This window comes from Phyllobates terribilis, unplaced genomic scaffold (genome assembly GCF_046119375.1).
Source record: "Phyllobates terribilis strain yellow unplaced genomic scaffold, ASM4611937v1 Scaffold_4__5_contigs__length_816908805, whole genome shotgun sequence".
NCBI classification, from domain to species: Eukaryota; Metazoa; Chordata; class Amphibia; order Anura; family Dendrobatidae; genus Phyllobates; species Phyllobates terribilis.
Window position 1 is genome coordinate 687,600,244 of NW_027362764.1, and position 17,981 is coordinate 687,618,224.

General features: G+C 48.1%; 1 protein-coding gene across 1 annotated transcript in view; it reads right to left on the reverse strand.

The window, feature by feature from the left end:
- Positions 1–5,793: 5,793 nt before the first annotated feature.
- The window catches only part of CNGB3 (cyclic nucleotide gated channel subunit beta 3), a 477,293-nt gene continuing 465,105 nt past the window's right edge, over positions 5,794–17,981 (reverse strand). The window contains exon 18 of the mRNA XM_073679549.1: positions 5,794–6,188. Within this exon, the coding sequence (XP_073535650.1) occupies positions 5,907–6,188 (282 nt within the window). The 3' untranslated portion in view covers positions 5,794–5,906. The remainder of the gene's footprint in view (positions 6,189–17,981) is intronic.

A 17,981-nucleotide genomic window follows, 5' to 3' on the forward strand; every position in this document is an offset into this window, starting at 1 on the left:
GATGGAACAGAAAAATCTTTCCTTAGAGAATTTGCAGGCTGGACTTACTGTTATGTTCTGCTACCAGAGCTAAGGAAAGAGAGGAAATCTGTCCCTACGATAGAACTCAGCTGAATCCCTACGATGTAACAGGGAACCTGATCCTGCGATCAGACCTGCTAAAGTCCTAAGCTAGTCTGTACGGAGACCTATAGATGTGGGGAAGGAATCCCTACAAGTACTAAGGACTGGGAGGAAAATGGGACACCTCCTAACAGAAATAGTAGCAGACAGACAAACAAACAAAATATATAGAACACTGAGGTCCGTAGACCAAGCAAACTAACAGAGTTAGATACAGAGCACAGGCTAGCTAGAAAGTAGTTATACAATGAAGTCCAGCAAATCCAGAAGGGCGGAGCAGGATTAAATAGGCCAACGAGGTCATGTGACCAGCAAAGGAAAAAACCTAAGAGCAAGATTCTAACAGGTATACAGCCCCCAGGGTGGCGGAAACAGACAAGATACAGGACAGGACCTGGCAACTCAGTTGCACAGAACACACTGAAAGAAAGTGCTGCTCAGGCACCTCCTACTGGGTGGAGAGGGTTTAAGTATCCAGTGACTCACAGCAATAGGCTGGGGACACATTAGGAGTGCGCACACTGTAACTTTAAGAATCAGGCAGTAACCGTGCCGCCGCCCTAAGCAATCAGACAAGAGACATGCACGCAGCAAGTACTGGAGAAAAGTGTACAGCCTAGACTGATAGGTAAGTTGGCGGTCTTGCATGGTGGGAGGTGGTAAGACATGCCAGCACGCCGCCAGGGATGTTACAGTACCCCCCACTTTACGCCCCCTCTTGTTCAAGCCTGCAAGGATTTTCTGCAGAGAATTTGGAGGCCGAGCCTTCTCTTCAAGAAGATTACCTCTTCTGTCCACTAGAGGGAACGAAACTGGTCTCAACATCTTGGTGACTAGAATGCTTCCTCCCATTGAGCCATCCTCAGCAACAGATGAAGTGGGTGAAGTACAAGGAACAGGACACAGGAAAGTCTCTCTCCATTTGTTAATATCGGGTAGCACCCCAAAGGATTCACGGGACAACTGGAGATCCTCCACCGGGTTGGAGGGGTGCAGAGACTCGGGGGTCACCACCGCCTTGACGTACACTTGGCCAAGCTTACTGGATGAAGTGGGCGAAGTACCATGTACAGGGTGTAGGAAAGTCTCTCTCCATTTGTTATCAGGTAGCACCCCGGAGGATTCAGGAGACAACTGGAGGTCCTCCGTCTGGTTGGAGTGGTGCAGAGACTTGGAGGTAGCCACCGCCTTGATGGACTTATTGCCAGATTTATTAGAGATGGAGGATCCTTGCTTTGGGACCAACTTCAGTCTGGTTTCTAAGATGACACATCTGCGAGGCGGGGCAGTACCTGAAGCCAGATCATTGGTACAATCGTCGAGACTGTGTGGGAACATTGCCTCCGCTTCCCTTCCTTTGGAGACTTCAGCGCACAGCGAGTCAGCGACTAGCAGATCTGGTAAAGAAGAAGAAGAAGACACTGCTGACTGTCCAGAAGATATGGGGACTGGACACCCCTTGTACCTCAGCAGTCCCCCAGGAAACACCATGCAGGATCTCCAGACCTGAGCGGGCACTAGATCTCTCGGCTCTGGACGACCTGTGGGTAAGCCAGACAGCACCTGGAATGTGAACTTCTTCATGTGTAATGCTCCAATCTGGAGCTTAATTTGTACAGACATATTTTGACTGTTTCTGAGTAGGGCTCGTCCTTCCGCTGACAATGCCCAACAGTTTACCTCTATGCCTTGCACGTCTGGACTGTCTCTTGAGGTTGGGAAGAGAAGTATTCTGTGGAGCATTGTCATCCTGTGTGGATTCTGTGTGGGCAGCAGCCTCTTCAGGCTGGGGAACTGGTGAGCTACCTACACGCATCACCCATCGGGACTGCTCCAGGATATTGGGAAGGGAAGCTTTAGCAGAAGCTTCAGGGTTAGGGTCATCGAAGACCATTAGAAAGGCCACCAGGAAGGCCTGCAGGTCAGAGGCGATAGGATCCCATGCTTTCCATAGGGGGGTGATCCAATTCAAGGCATCACCCGCTAGGTAGGACATCAGAAATGCTACTTTAACCCGATCAGTGGGAAAATAGTGAGCATAGAATTTGAAATGCAGCATGCATTGCTCCACTAACGCACGGCTTTGTTTTGGATCCCCATAGTACCGTGGTGGATCCGCAGGAATGAGTGCTGATAGTTCCATTTGGGCTGGTGCGTAAATCGCCTGGACCTCAGCTTGAGAAAAATTTTTCCTTGGTGCACATATTCGCCAGACAAGGATTCAAATGTCTCCAAGAGCAAAGGGCCGTGGGGCTCAACGGGGACCATGGCCTGAGCAAACTGTTACGCTCACGCCCGGACTGACTGGCATGAGCGTGGTTAGTGGTCCCACTGGGCCACGAACCGAGAAGTGCCTGGAGGGGCGTGACTAGGGGCCTCGCCAGATCCAACCACGAACACACTGCAGCTTAATCGACTCCGTGATCTGAGGAGGGACGTGGGAGGTGGCCCAGGTGCTACTCCAGGTCAGACCCCGGTCACAGCTGTTGACCCACACCGGGGCATGCAGGAACGGGCAGGCACGGCTGGTATGCAGACAGGTGGGTACTGGCAGGCACGGCTGATATGCAGACAGGTGGGTACAGGCAGGCATGTCTGGTATGCAGACAGGCGGGTACTGGCAGGCACAGCTGGTATGCAGACAGGCTGATACTGGCAGGTAGGCACGTAGGCTGGATAGGGACCAGTACAGACTGGGATACAGGAACAGAGCCACAGGTGCGGTGGACAAGCAGAGCAGAGCAAAACCCGCAGGTGCGGTAGACAAGCAGAGCAGAGCAAAACCCGCAGGTGCGGTAGACAAGCAGATCAGAGCAAAACTCGCAGGTGCGGTAGACAAGCAGAGCAGAGCAAAACCCGCAGGTGCAGTAGACAAGCAGAGCAGAGCAAAACCCGCATGTGCGGTAGACAAGCAGAGCAGAGCAAAACCCGCAGGTGGGTAGACAAGCAGAGCAGAGCAAAACCCGCAGGTGCGGTAGACAAGTAGAGCAGAGCAAAACCCGCAGGTGCGGTAGACAAGCAGAGCAGAGCAAAACCCGCAAGTGCGGTAGACAAGCAGAGCAGAGCAAAACCCGCAGGTGCGGTAGACAAGCAGAGCAGAGCAAAACCCGCAGGTGCAGTAGACAAGCAGAGCAGAGCAAAACCCGCATGTGCGGTAGACAAGCAGAGCAGAGCAAAGCCCGTAGATGCGGTAGACAAGCAGAGCAGAGCAAAACCCGCAGGTGCGGTAGACAAGCAGAGCAGAGCAAAACCCGCAGGTGCGGTAGACAAGCAGAGCAGAGCAAAACCCGCAAGTGCGGTAGACAAGCAGAGCAGAGCAAAACCCGCAGGTGCGGTAGAGAAGCAGAGCAGAACAAAACCCGCGGATGCGGTAGACAAGCAGAGCAGAGCAAAACCCGCAGATGCGGTGAACAAGCAGAGCAGAGCAAAACCGCAGGTGCGGTGAACAAGCAGAGCAGAGCGAAACCGCAGATGCGGTGAACAAGCAGAGCAGAGCGAAACCGCAGGTGCGGTGAACAAGCAGAGCAGAGAGAAACAGCAGGTGCGGTGGACAAGCAGAGCAGAGCAAAACCGAAGGTGCGGTGAACAAGCAAAGCAGAGCGAAACCGCAGGTGCGGTGACCAAGCAGAGCAGAGCAAAACCGCAGGTGCGGTAAACAAGCAGAACCGGATACACACAAGGTACTTACAATGAAGTAGCGAGTATACACAAAACTCACAAACAGAAGTTCAGAGACAACGAGTTGGAGTTTGGTGCAGGTTCAGACACTGCAGGAAAAGAGAAGGTTCGGACATAGAGACAAACAGGTAACGGGCTAGGACACAGTTCAGACAGGAACCGAACCAGGAACAAGATACAGGAATGAGCCTGGGAACTCAGCCCCCAGGGTGGCGGAGACAGACTAGAAGTCACAGATACAGGTAACAGGCCTGGGTATACAGCCCCCCAGGGGTGGAACAAACAAGATACAGGACAGGACCTGGCAACTCAGTTGCAAGGAACACACTGAAGAAAAGTGTTGCTCAGGCCCCCCTACTGGGTGGAGGGGGTTTAAGTATCCAGTGACTCACAGCAATAGGCTGGGGAGGCATTAGGAGTGCGCACACAGTAACTATAAGATTTAGGCAGTAACCGCGCCGCCGCCCTAAGCAATCAGACAATAGACAAATAGCAAGTACTGGAGCAAAGTGTGCAGCCTGGATTGATAGGTAAGTTGGCGGTCTTGCATGGTGGGAGGTGGTAAGCCATGCCAGCACGCCGCCAGGGATGTTACAATGGCGAGTTGAGTTAATGCCAAAGAGCTCAATTTTTGTCTCATCTGACCCCAGCACCTTCTCCCAATAACTCACAGAATCATCCAGATGTTCACTGACAAACTTCAGATGGGTCTGCACATGTGCCTTCTTGAGCAGGGGGACCTTTGGGGCACTGCAGCATTTTAAACCTTTAAGGCGTAATGTGTTACCAATGGTTTTCTTGGTGACTGTGGTCCCAGCTGCCTTGAGATCATTAACAAGTTCCCCCCGTGTAGTTTTAGGCTGATCTCTCACCTTCATCATGATCAAGGATACCTCACGAGGTGAGATTTTGCATGGTGTCCCAGATCGATGTCGATTGACAGTCATTTTGTATTTCTTCCATTTTCTTGCTATTGCACCAACAGTTGTCTCCTTCTCACCCAGTGCCTTACTTATGGTTTTGTAGCCCATTCCAGCTTTGTGCAGGTCTATGATCTTGTCCCTGACATCCTTAGAAAGCTCTTTGATCTTGCCCATGGTGTAGAGGTTAGAGTCTGACTGATTTATTGAGTCTGTGGACAGGAGTCTTTGATACAAGTGACTATGTAAGACAGCTGTCTTTAATGCAGGTAACGAGTTGATTAGGAGCGTCTAACTGGTCTGTAGGAGCCAGAACTCATAATGGTTTGTAGGGGATCAAATACTTATTTCTCACTGCAAAATGCAAATGTATCTAATTTATACAATGTGATTTTCTTGATTTTATTTTTGGATATTCTATCTCTCAATGTTAAAATGAACCTACCCTTAAAATTATAGACTGTTCATGTCTTTGTCAGTGGGCAAACTTACAAAAACAGCAAGGGATCAAATACTTATTTCCTTCACTGTATGCACATTTATAGACACACACAGCTCTGCTACATGCACATTTACAAATACACATCTCTGCTACAAGCACACACACACTTTACATTACCACATCTTTCAGACAGATTACAGGAAGTGGCCCGGGTCTTTGTTTCTCTGCTCCTGCTCTACTGTCTGCCAAACTATATTAGGGCATAGCATAGATGCAGGCTTTCAGTTCAGGGTAGGCAAGGATCAGGCAGGCAGGAGCAATGCATGCTGGGAAGTGAGGGAAAGAAATCTCCAGCACTTATAGTGCTGACCCAAAGCTAATGAGAACGAACCACCCTCTCAAGAGTCAGAAACTAAGTTAAGTGTCATGAGAATTGGCACAGTTTTTTGATAGATTACACTGATACATTCACCAAAAGCCATTTACCTTGTGGGGATCAGACCATACTTTTTTACAAGTTTTCTGTGAAAGAGCAACTAAGAGACATTGACTCATGACTAAGGCATTCAGTATTTAAAACAAAATAAAAAAAGAGAGCAAACCCCTTTTTACTAATGTTCTACAACCCCTTTAATTTTCAATCAATGGCAAGTATACAATTTTTAATAAAGCGTGAAAAACCCTATAAAGTATAAATGTCCACAATATGCCGAGCCTGCTGATATAGCGCTCTAACGATGGTACTAATCTTTCTTTTCGGCTTCTCTCACTTCCACGGTGAGAACTTCTCCTTCTCCAGCCTTAGCTGAAGGAGACATTGTTATAATGTAGGATTTGTTCTTCCCGTCTGCTGGTCCATCTGTTTTGGATGTGATGACGTTATCCATCTTCCCATCATCTCTCTGTTGTGTTTGCTTGCCGGCTTCTTGTGCTTTCAAATCCTTACTTTTCTCCGGTTCCCCTTGATTTAAGGGCATTTTATTCTTGTCCGCAGCCGCTACTTCAGCTTTAGTCTCCGTTTTTTCCTTAAAAAAAGTGAAGAACATGCATTGTTTGTATTGAAATAAGCAATAAATAATAAAGCAGTGTCACATTAAAAGCTATGTATGTTCTGCGGCTGCCACCCATCATCCTAAATGGTTACATATTTACTCGGTACTAGGCCGTCTTATATTCAGTACATCAGGGCAGAGGGCAAATTGTAGTAGTCACTGTTGGATTAATAAGCTATAGGAATGGCCGCCTCCTCCATCTGCTGCATCAAAGTCCGATTCTGACTTCTAACACAAATAAATCTGAGCCATTATGTTGAAATATGTCATGAAAATGGAAAGTAAGGGATGCAGCCGCTCACGTCTATGACATTGCAATACAAAGAAATATGGGAACAGATCTCAGTAAGCAAGAAGAGAAGGCAGAACATGAGTCTCAAAAATAACATTTCATTTACACAAATTATGTTTTTATTGGTTCGGGCTTCACTGCTAAAGGGAATATTAGATAAAATACAAACTGATGTGGGGACAGGGGATTGGCTCCTTTAGGATGCAACTATGTTATTTTCCTTTTTTTGTATTTCCACCTATCAAGAGCCATAACGTTTTATTTTTCTGTCACCATATGAGGGCATGTATTTTTTTTTGCAAGACAACTTGTATTTTTATTAAAGGGAACCTGTAATTATATTAATTGTGCCTGAACCATGCACAGCATTTAATGGCTTGTCCGGCATTTGGGTACAAGTCTGCAGTAACTCTACGTGACCGCAGACTTGTGAATGCTCACACTGCGTCAAGAGCGCCGGGTGGGTGCCTGACCGCAAGTATGAGATTTGCTTATATGCGGTCACGTACTGATTAGACTTGCATGTGTGGCGCCCCTGAGGGTTCGACCGCCACAGGGATGCTGCACTTCTCTAATGGAGTGTGGTGTTCCTCCTCTGAGGTAAGGACAGTGTGATAGTCGTGACCCAACCTTTGCATCCAACACCACATTTCTCCACCAGAGGGGGCTAGTATGCACTAGGTGCTGCCCTCCTGGTTACAGGGAGACTGGGGAACCAAGAGCTAGGGGAACCAGTTAGTGGGTGAGGGTGGAGGACTTACAAGTTAGTTACACTTTAAATTTCATATTTAATAGAAAGCCTTTGCTTTTGGTTCTTTGACTGCCTTCAATTGCTCTTTGACTGTCTCTATGCTGTCAATTGCTGAGTGGAATGTGATCTCCCACCCTAACGCGGATCCTGTGTGGGCCCGCACCGGATGGAGACACAGCCCTCGTGCCCCGGCCTTGGGACGAGGGGTAGGTTGTAGACAAGGAATGTCTCAACCCGGTCAAGGACCAGGACTAAGAAGGCCTGGAGCTTAAGAGTGTGGCTCCACAGCAAATGGATCCCAGGCAGGATGCAGACGGAGCGGTGTACTCCACCTGTCCTCGCCATGCTGATATATTCAGAGGGAGTCCGGCTGCAAGAGGGGTACCGGCCCCCGACACCCGACCTTGTTACCCCATGTCCTGGTCGGGAAAGCCCGGTAGGCTCTGAGGATCCCACCGGGTATCGGACGGAGCGGAGCTGCCACCCGTGCCCTTGTTCTGAGAGGAGCTCAGAGGGAGACCCGGCCTATTTGCACACACACGGACAGGAAAGGATTCAGTCTGTAGTTCAAGAACACTCTGGTGTAGGGTCCCGACTGAATGCTGGACTTACTCGGAGGTTGTCGGACCCCCGTCCCTGGTGACCGCAGGACTCCGCGGGGAGCAGGGAGTCGCCTTCCTTCTGCCATCTCTTAAGTGAGTAAAGCCTTGGAAGTTCACCCCTATGGCCTCCGGACTGTTTATTCTGCGCCACACCGCGTGACGCGGAGCCCGTACTCCTCTACTACTACCCCCTCCATTCTCTTCCTCTGCCCTGAGGCCCTGCTCCGCCTGTAGTAATAACTTTGGCCGCTATAACACCATGCCTCAGCGGACTGCAGCGGCGCTGGTGGCCTTCACCAGGTGCCACAGGTGGTGTAGTCGTAAATTAGCCACTCAACCCGGACAAGGCCACAGCATCCTTTTTAACTGTGACGGTCCTGAGCACGGGTCGGCCACGGCTGCACCCCATCTCTCCATCACAGGACCCGACTCCGAGTCCCCCATCTCCCAGGGTAAAGAAAAGGGCTTTTTCGAGTAAGAGGCGTCACAGACCTGGCGTAGTGGGCAGGATTGCGTGCCCACAGCAAAGGAAGGAGTTGCCCATTGCTACCAGGTACTGTGTGCCTTACACCTTAAACTGTCGTTTTTACACTTAAAATGGCGCTCGACCAAGAAGAACAGGCACCATAATACTGTGAAAAGACTGTATTTGAACACCTCCCATCATGGGCTGGGCTCCCGTATGGCGCCAAAAATGTGGACTGCCCCTTCCACCAGAGACTGTCCGCGGGGTAATGCCCATCAAACCGGATGGGCTGAACAAAGGCGGGCCTGTCAACACGCCGCCCAGGAACCGTCCTAAAAGAGGAGGAAGAAGAGAAGGAACAAGGTGCGTCCATTGCAGTCTCAGCATCGCCACCACTGGAAGCAGACATGGACGCTGCGGAGGGAACTCAAAAGGAGCCTTCAGCAGCCGGCCCGACTGCCGGTACCGGTGGAGACAGAGCCAGTAGAAACCTGCACTTGTGAGCGCCCCAAATTCCCAGCGATGGACCGAGCAATCTGGCCCGAAGGTGCATGGAGGTGGCTGCGCGGCGGCAGGAGGAGCGACGACGGGAGAAAGAAACCCTCCGCCAAGGAGCAGCAGACCAGGAAGAGGAGGCTTCGGAGGGCACCTGCGGCCCAGAGACGGGTGAGTCAGAGCCCCTTACCCCAGCCGCTGAGGAAATAGTGCCCCTCCTGGACTTCTGGTCTGAGTGCCTACTTCCCGGCACAGTGACCTGGGAGCAGGCTCTGGCCCCGGAGCTCCAGGCTGCCGCCATCTCCGGAGACCTCCGTGGTCTCCCACCTCCGTTACCGGAAGACCCCGGGCCTGCATGGGAATATATGGGCCACAACCAGGAAAGGCCCACGGACTCGGGCCTGCCGCAGCGCCCCCTAACGCTGTTTCCGGGCCCCACAGTTACCTGCCCGGTGGCGGAAGAGAGGGCCTGGGACAACCATGGGGGGCAACCAAGAAGGCTCCCCCCGGGAGCCCCAGGCCGAAGAGAGGAGAAGGGAGCAGTGCCTCCAACAAATCCTCCAACTAAACCGGGAGCAGCAAGAACGGGAGGCACGGTGTGAGCAGCTCCGAGTTCAGGCCAAAGCTGCGAAGTCCAGAGCCCGCCAAAAGGAGGCGTTCCACCCAAGCCCCCGTGAAGAAGGGCAGGTGGTCCGCTTCCACCAGGAGGCAGGATGGGGCTTCATCAGGAGTCCCGGGCTGAGGCAGGGCGTCTTCTTCAACCGTCGCGACATAGAGCCCCAGCTCAAAAAGGGACACCCTGGCCGGAACCTCACCCAGGGTGATGCAGTGTCCTTCACCAGCCACAGTGGGGTGCTGGGGTGGTATGCCCTGGATGTTCACAGATTCTCCAGGAGTGATGCCCCCGTGCACCCACCTGTGGAGGGCCGGTCAGCCTCTGTTGGGAGGAATGAGCCCTTTCCCCGGCGGGAATATATGGACTAAGCAGCCCCTGGCTGCTGTTATAGTTGAGATTAAGTTGTTTTATAATTTTAGTTGATTTACTACCCGTTACCAGAGACATTGGTCCCTGTGGACTATGGCAGGCGGCAGACTTTCCTTGTATATAGTTTGCATCTTTTCAGGTGCTCCATATTGGTTTTATACAAAACCGTGTATACCTTTCTACCTCAACACCTCAGCTCGCACTTCTGAACTGACTCTGCGCCTTTGCACCTTAACCCACCTGTCTGCACAAAAATGTCTCTGGAAAAATGCTAGCACTTTTATAATTTTATACTTTTATATTTTTGTACTGTGTAACCTGTTATGCAACGTTTAAGAAGATGTGCCTCCCATAAAGGGAAGATAGTTCATGTTGATATAAAAAGAAAATTTCCTGGGTGTTACTTCTTTTGCAGACCGCGGAGGTGCTGTGTTTTACCAGGGGGGAATGTGGCGCCCCTGAGGGATCGATCGCCACAGGGATGCTGCACTTCTCTAATGGAGTGTAGTGTTCCTCCTCTGAGGTAAGGACAGTGTGATAGTCGTGACCCACCCTTTGCATCCAACACCACATTTCTCCACCAGAGGGGGCTAGTATGCACTAGGTGCTGCCCTCCTGGTTACAGGGAAATTGGGGAACCAAGAGTTAGGGGAACCAGTTAGTGGGTGTGGTTGGAGGACTTACAAGTTAGTTACACTTTAAATTTCATATTTAATAGAAAGCCATCTTTGGTTTTGGTTCTTTGACTGCCTTCAATCGCTCTTTGACTGTCTCTATGCTGTCAATTGCTGAGTGGAATGTGATCTCCCACCCTAACGCGGATCCTCTGTGGGCCCGCATCGGATGGTGACACAGCCCTCGTGCCCCGGCCTTGGGATGAGGGGTAGGTTGTAGACAAGGAATGTCTCAACCCGGTCAAGGACCAGGACTAAGAAGGCCTGGAGCTTAAGAGTGTGGCTCCACAGCAAATGGATCCCAGACAGGATGCAGACGGAGCGGTGTACGCCACCTGTCCTCGCCATGCTGATATATTCAGAGGGAGTCCGGCTGCAAGAGGGGTACCGGCCCCCGACACCCGACCTTGTTACTCCACGTCCTGGTCGGGAAAGCCCGGTAGGCCCTGAGGATCCCACCGGGTATCGGACGGAGCGGAGCTGCCACCCGTGCCCTTGTTCTGAGAGGAGCTCAGAGGGAGACCCGGCCTATTTGCACACACACGGACAGGAAAGGATTCGGTCTGTAGTTCAGGAACACTCTGGTGTAGGGTCCCGACTGAATGCTGGACTTACTCGGAGGTTGTTGGACCCCCGTCCCTGGTGACCGCAGGACTCCGCGGGGAGCAGGGAGTCGCCTTCCTTCTGCCATCTCTAAAGTGAGTAAAGCCTTGGAAGTTCACCCCTATGGCCTCCGGACTGTTTATTCTGTGCCACACTGTGCGATGCGGAGCCCGTACTCCTCTACTACTACCCGCTCCATCCTGTCCCTCTGCCCTAAGGCCCTGCTCTGCCTGTGGGGAGTAGTAATAACTTTGGCCGCCATAACACCATGCCTCAGCGGACTGCAGCGGCGCTGGTGGCCTTCACCAGGTGCCACAGGTGGTGTAGTCGTAAATTAGCCACTCAACCCGGACAAGCCCACAGCATCCTTGTTAACTGTGACGGCCCTGAGCACGGGTCAGGTCCGGGCCACGGCTGCACCCCATCTCTCCATCACAGGACCTGACTCCGAGTCCCCCATCTCCCAGGGTAAAGAAAAGGGCTTTTTCGAGTAAGAGGCGTCACACATGACCTTGCTAAATGCAAGTCCATTGATGAAGCTAGACAAGTCTAGTCGGAATGTGGCCAGTAGTATGCAAATCGCATATTTGCGGTTATAGGACATCCTGCTCCGGGCGCCGACACTGGAAAATCCTCACTGGGTGCGTTGTTGGGATTCACAAATCTGCAGTCGTATAGATTAAATGCAGACTTGTATCCCTTAAATCCAAGGCTAATTGCATGATTACAGCCAGGTATGTTTTACTATGCCGTTTTTCAGATAAAACAGTGTTGTGGAAAGCTGACTAGTCCAGTGTGGTACACAGCCGGCTTCTTCCCGTCCCGCTCCAGTTGATTGACAGGTCTCTCCCATGTTTATATATTAAGAGAGATCGGTCAATCATCTGGAACAGGGTGGAGAAAAGCCAGCCAGAGTCATCATCAGACTAGTCAAGTCTCTCACTATAGTCCCAGGCTGGCTTTTTACACTATGTTTTCTCTGAAACACGGCAACATTTCATAGTAAAACATACTTGTCAGCAACTGCACAGTCAAGCTCTGATACATGCTGCCTGTAGTTCAGGCAGCATGTATCTAATGACAAGTTCCTTTTAATGACATTATTTGAATTGCTGGAAAAATATTTGATGAGTTGAATAAATAAAAACAGCAATTCAGCATCTGTTTTGGAGGTATTGTTTTTATGGTATTTATTATGTGGAAATTTACATGCTAAATTCAATCTGCTGGTCGGTGCAATTATGGCAATAACAAATTTATATAGATTTTACTTTTATAATTTTTTATATATACAGTACAGACCAAAAGTTTGGACACACCTTCTCATTTAAAGATTTTTCTGTATTTTCATGACTATGAAAATTGTACATTCACACTGATGGCATCAAAACTATGAATTAACACATGTGGAATTATATACTTTACAAAAAAGTGTGAAACAAATGACAATATGTCTTATATTCTACGTTCTTCAAAGTAGCCACCTTTTGCTTTGATAACTGCTTTGCACACTCTTGGCATTCTCTTGATGAGCTTCAAGAGGTAGTCACCGGAAATGGTCTTCCAACAATCTTGAAGGAGTTCCCAGAGATGCTTAGCACTTGTTGGCCCTTTTGCCTTCACTCTGCAATCCAGCTCACCCCAAACTATCTTGATTGGGTTCAGGTCTGGTGACTGTGGAGGCCAGGTCATCTGGCGTAGCACCCCATCACTCTCCTTCTTGGTTAAATAGCCCTTACACAGCCTGGAGGTGTGTTTGGGGTCATTGTCCTGTTGAAAAATAAATGATGGTCCAACTAAACGCAAACCGGATGGAATAGCATGCCGCTGCAAGATGCCGTGGTAGCCATGCTGGTTCAGTATACCTTCAATTTTGAATAAATTCCCAACAGTGTCACCAGCAAAGCACCCCCACACCATCACACCTCCTTCTCCATGCTTCATGGTGGGAACCAGGCATGTAGAGTCCATCCGTTCACCTTTTCTGCGTCGCACAAAGACACGGTGGTTGGAACCAAAGATCTCAAATTTGGACTCATCAGACCAAAGCACAGATTTCCACTGGTCTAATGTCCATTCCTTGTGTTCTTTAGTCAAAACAAGTCTCTTCTGCTTGTTGCCTGTCCTTTGCAGTGGTTTCCTAGCAGCTATTTTACCATGAAGGCCTGCTGCACAAAGTCTCCTCTTAACAGTTGTTGAAGAGATGAGTCTGCTGCTAGAACTCTGTGTGGCATTGACCTGGTCTCTAATCTGAGCTGCTGTTAACCTGCGATTTCTGAGGCTGGTGACTCAGATAAACTTATCCTCAGAAGCAGAGGTGACTCTTGCTCTTCCTTTCCTGGGGCGGTCCTCATGTGAGCTAGTTTCTTTGTAGTGCTTGATGGGTTTTGCAACTGCACTTGGGGACGCTTTCAAAGTTTTCCCAATTTTTCGGACTGACTGACCTTCATTTCTTAAAGTAATGATGGCCACTCGTTTTTCTTCACTTAGCTGCTTTTTTCTTGCCATAATACAAATTCTAACAGTCTATTCAGTAGGACTATCAGCTGTGTATCCACCTGACTTCTGCACAACACAACTGATGGTCCCAACCCCATTTATAAGCCAAGAAATCCCACTTATTAAACCTGACAGGGCACACCTGTGAGGTGAAAACCATTTCCGGTGACTACCTCTTTAAGCTTATCAAGAGAATGCCGAGAGTGTGCAAAGCAGTCATCAAAGCGAAAGGTGGCTACTTTGAAGAAACTAGAATATAAGACATATTTTCAGGTGTTTCACACTTTTTTGTTAAGTATATAATTCCACATGTGTTAATTCATAGTTTTGATGCCTTCAGTGTGAATGTACAATTTTCATAGTCATGAAAATACAGAAAAATCTTTAAATGAGAAGGTGTGTCCAAACTTTTGGTCTGTACTGTATATTTTTTAAACACTATCATAGAAAATATTAAGATCCCTAAAATTACAGTAATGAAGGGGCATTCACCCCCCTTTCTCCTCCTCTCTCACACAGATTTGCAGTAGGAAAGAGAGCTTACAATCTACCAACCTCTTTTGATAAGGTAATTGGGCAGGAAAGGTCTTTTCAGAGGGTGGGAAAACAATAGGGACATGTGTTTACACATAGACAGAGAAGTGGAAGAAGCTGCTTTTGTCCACAGGAAATATATCCTGACTTTTGCACCTTTAAAGGAAATATTACATCTGCCGCCAGTCGAGCTGGCATCAGTGAAAAGTTGGGAATATTGAGATCTGTATGGATCCAATAGTGATGGGACATACATTTTTAGCTTCAGGGATAGTAAGGGAAGAATCTGCATATTTTTTCAAAACTGTGACACCAGCTTATAAGCCCCAAATCAATAGTGAATAGATCACTGACAATAGCCATGTCATGTTTGATCTCTGGGGAAAGGTAAAATTCAGATAAAAAAATATGGTGGTGATCTCGAATTTCTGTGGTCATCAGAATGAGATATCTCATAAATTGGGAATTTCATAAAATCCTGAAGGGCTGATCACATCCCACAACCCAGCCCATGTGAGGTCATGAAGGAGGGGTGTGTGGATCTAAATTAGGTGCTGATAAAGGGTCGAGCCAAATTATGATCTGTGTTCCTGTAGAAAGATACACATTGGTGTACGCATGAATCCTGTTCACTGAATGTCTCCAATCGAAGTTCTCTCCTTCAGCTAATTGAATTATCTCTGTGAGCACCTCAGTAAGTTTCTTTCGTTACTCTTTTTATTTTATGTAACTGTATATGCTGCATTGTTTTATTCCCATTTGTAAATTCTTTTGTATATTTTTTATAAACACTGCCTATCATTCTGGATTAAATATAAAATTTAATAGTTCTGTTAATTGTGTTCTGTAAACCACGCCTAGAAGCCATACGCTACCTACCAGGCATCCAGTCGGCCTGTATCTAAAAAAAAAACGATTTGTGGTAGCAGCTAATAATCTTTCTTGGGTTATTGTGGAATTTGCAGTGACCGTATTGGAGGTATAGACATGTATTCCATGCTTTGGAATCGGAGGTGTATATACCATACACTTACTGTTAGTTTTCCAATAACCGGCCTTTTAGTGGAAACAGCCTGCGGCCTCCTCCGTTAATCGTCGGTCAATCGAGTAATTGGCCATATGATAGAGGACAGCAGAGAGCTGTTCGGGACAAAATGATAACAGCGGGGGGATCTTCGTGACCTCCCGGGCTGTTGTGCTATTATCGTTGACAAACACCTATAAAGAGTTTATTATATTCTGAGAATATTCTGAGAATCAGACTTTTTTTGTTGTTGATAGCTTTATAGCAGTTTTTTTTTTGTGGATAAATATAAAGTTTTATTACTTTTATACCATTTTGGTGGAGGCTAAGTGGCCCAGAAACAGCAACTCTGGCATTTTGTGCTTTCTTTTCTTTTCATTTTATTTATTTTTTCTTTATTTAAAAAAATAAACTGATTCTAAGAACATTAGATAGACAAGCCACCTATTTTGTTTGGTATGGCCAACTATCTGATGTGTAGGGGGGTCTCCTCACTCTCCCCAACAGATGATGTTGGGGTAAGTAAGATTCCGCAATTAAAATTTTCACTTCCTATCTTTTTAGTTTCAGGGGCGATAAGCTGCTATTGGAGGTGTCTGAATGAGGCTTTATCCACTTTGCCCTCTGAAAACCCATGATGCTCTACCAAGCCAAGTGCTCATATATATGGGGGAGTTGGAAGAGATAGCTGTCTTCTGAAAAAGGTGTTGTCCAGGCTTGGCGTTCAAGTCGGCAGACACTTTTTTTGACTACAGAATTCTACATTCTCACAGCATGCACAATGCGCTCTGTTAGGATTCTGTGTTGCTGGTTTTGGGAGGGGCCGATCATGTACATACTTCCGTCCACATTCTGACTAGACATGTCTAGCCTTGCTCAATTCACTTGTATTGAGCGAGGCTGCACACATCTGGTCGGCATGTGACCACATATATGCAAATCATATACTTTCAGTCAAGTGTCTGCCTCCCCCTTGCTCCGGCACTGGAGAATCCTGACAGCACTCACTGTGCACGCTGTGAGGATTCACATAGAGTGACTGCAGACTTGAATTCCAAGCATGGACAACCCCTTTAAGTTACTGTATTCCTCAGACTTCAGTGGGACCTGATAAATGCCAGTTTATCACATAATTGAAATTAGCAGATTATCCCTTGGACTCGGCAGCTCTGTGTCTATCCATTAACGCACATCATTGCTGCCTCCTAAACATCGATACCGTAGAGGAGTTCCTGGTAAGTCTTTCCATAGGATTAGTAAAAGTTTCTTGTATCATTGCATATATATATATATATATATATATATATATATATAAAACTAACCCTTCTGGTATAAGTCAGTAGAATTCTGTTTCCGGACAATATGAAACACATTCTAGTGAAACAAAGTTAAACTAATTTGTCTTAAAAGGAAAAGGCAAAAATAATAAATCACTGCGTCAAAGTGTCTTGAGTTAGCAATGCTTTCAATATGTGGACGATACAGTCTCTTCCCATATTCTCATTTATGTCCTTCCGTAGTACGCCGTCTCCCCAGCTTTTGGTTGCTTCCATATTATAATTCCTCTGCTTATACAATCAGTCTTTTCTCCTGCTGTATTTGTGAATGGCGATCCATCATCTTTGCTGTGTGATGCATCTATCGACCTTTCTGTAGAAATGTATCACTAACAGCAGAATTATAATTTCCTCTCCGTATAAACCACCCTTCTATGACCTTGTGCGCAAGTCTGCTGACCTTGAAAGTTTACACTTTAAAATGGGAAACTAAGATTATGACTCATATTGATATATTCTACTAAGAAGAATGTGTCATCAGAAAATAACCTTTTGTTTAAATGAGGTTTGTATGTTGGTGTGGCGCCCCTGCGGGTCCAGTAGTCACAGAGGTACTGCATCTCACCCAGAGGTGTGGTACCCCACTCTCAGGTAAGGACAGAGAACTACCCGGGACCCACACACCCACATCCAATACACTCCACTTCAGTAGGGAAATGCGAGATTGCTCCTTAGGGAGAGCACAGTCCCTGGTCCTTAGCTGGAGGGTGGAACGAGGTAGAGGAGGTAGGTGGAGGAAAAATTTCAGTGGAGCACAGAGGGTAGGAGTATAAAAAGGTGTTAGAACCCTCCTGTTTGTTTTTTCTATCTTATGGTTTGCGGTCACATGACCATCTGCCTTTATATTCCAGCTCCGCCCTTCTGGCTGTGCTGGACTTCAGTGTTTGACTGTTTCTCTAGCCTGGTGCTTCTGTGCCTTTCTCTGTCAAGTTCGCTTGGTCCTCTGGGACCTCTAGTACTTTTTGTCAGTTTGTCTTTTTGTGTTCTGCAATAACTTCTGTTTAGGAGGTGTCCCATTTTTGTCCCAGTCCTTAGTTTTTTTAGGGACCCCTCCCTTAATTCTATAAGTCTTCGTTCAGACTAGCCGAGGACTAAGGCGGGTCTGTTCACTAGGAACAGGCAGCCCGCTACATCGTTGGGATTCAACTTAGTCTTACTGTAGGGACAGCTTTCCCCTATCTTTCCTTAGAACATGTTGCAGATCATAACAAAAGGAGGGTAGAAAGTTCTAGAGAGAGTCTGTTCAGAGTTGAGAGTGGAGTCAGTTGGGAGCTGGGAGCTCAGGAGGAGCTCTGCTCAGGAGAGCAAGGAAGGAGAGAGGAGTCGGGCCCAGTCAGAGAGGCCCAGGAGAAGGAAAGAGAGGAAAGAAGACGGGAGCAGTGAGGAGGGCTCCAGAGAGACAGAAGGGATCCCAGGGGCACGGCGAGTGCAGAGGCCACCCGTGCGCCCGAATTCACGCTGTCGTGGAGGGATCAGGCCGCAGTAGGGGACTGGCCCCAGCCTA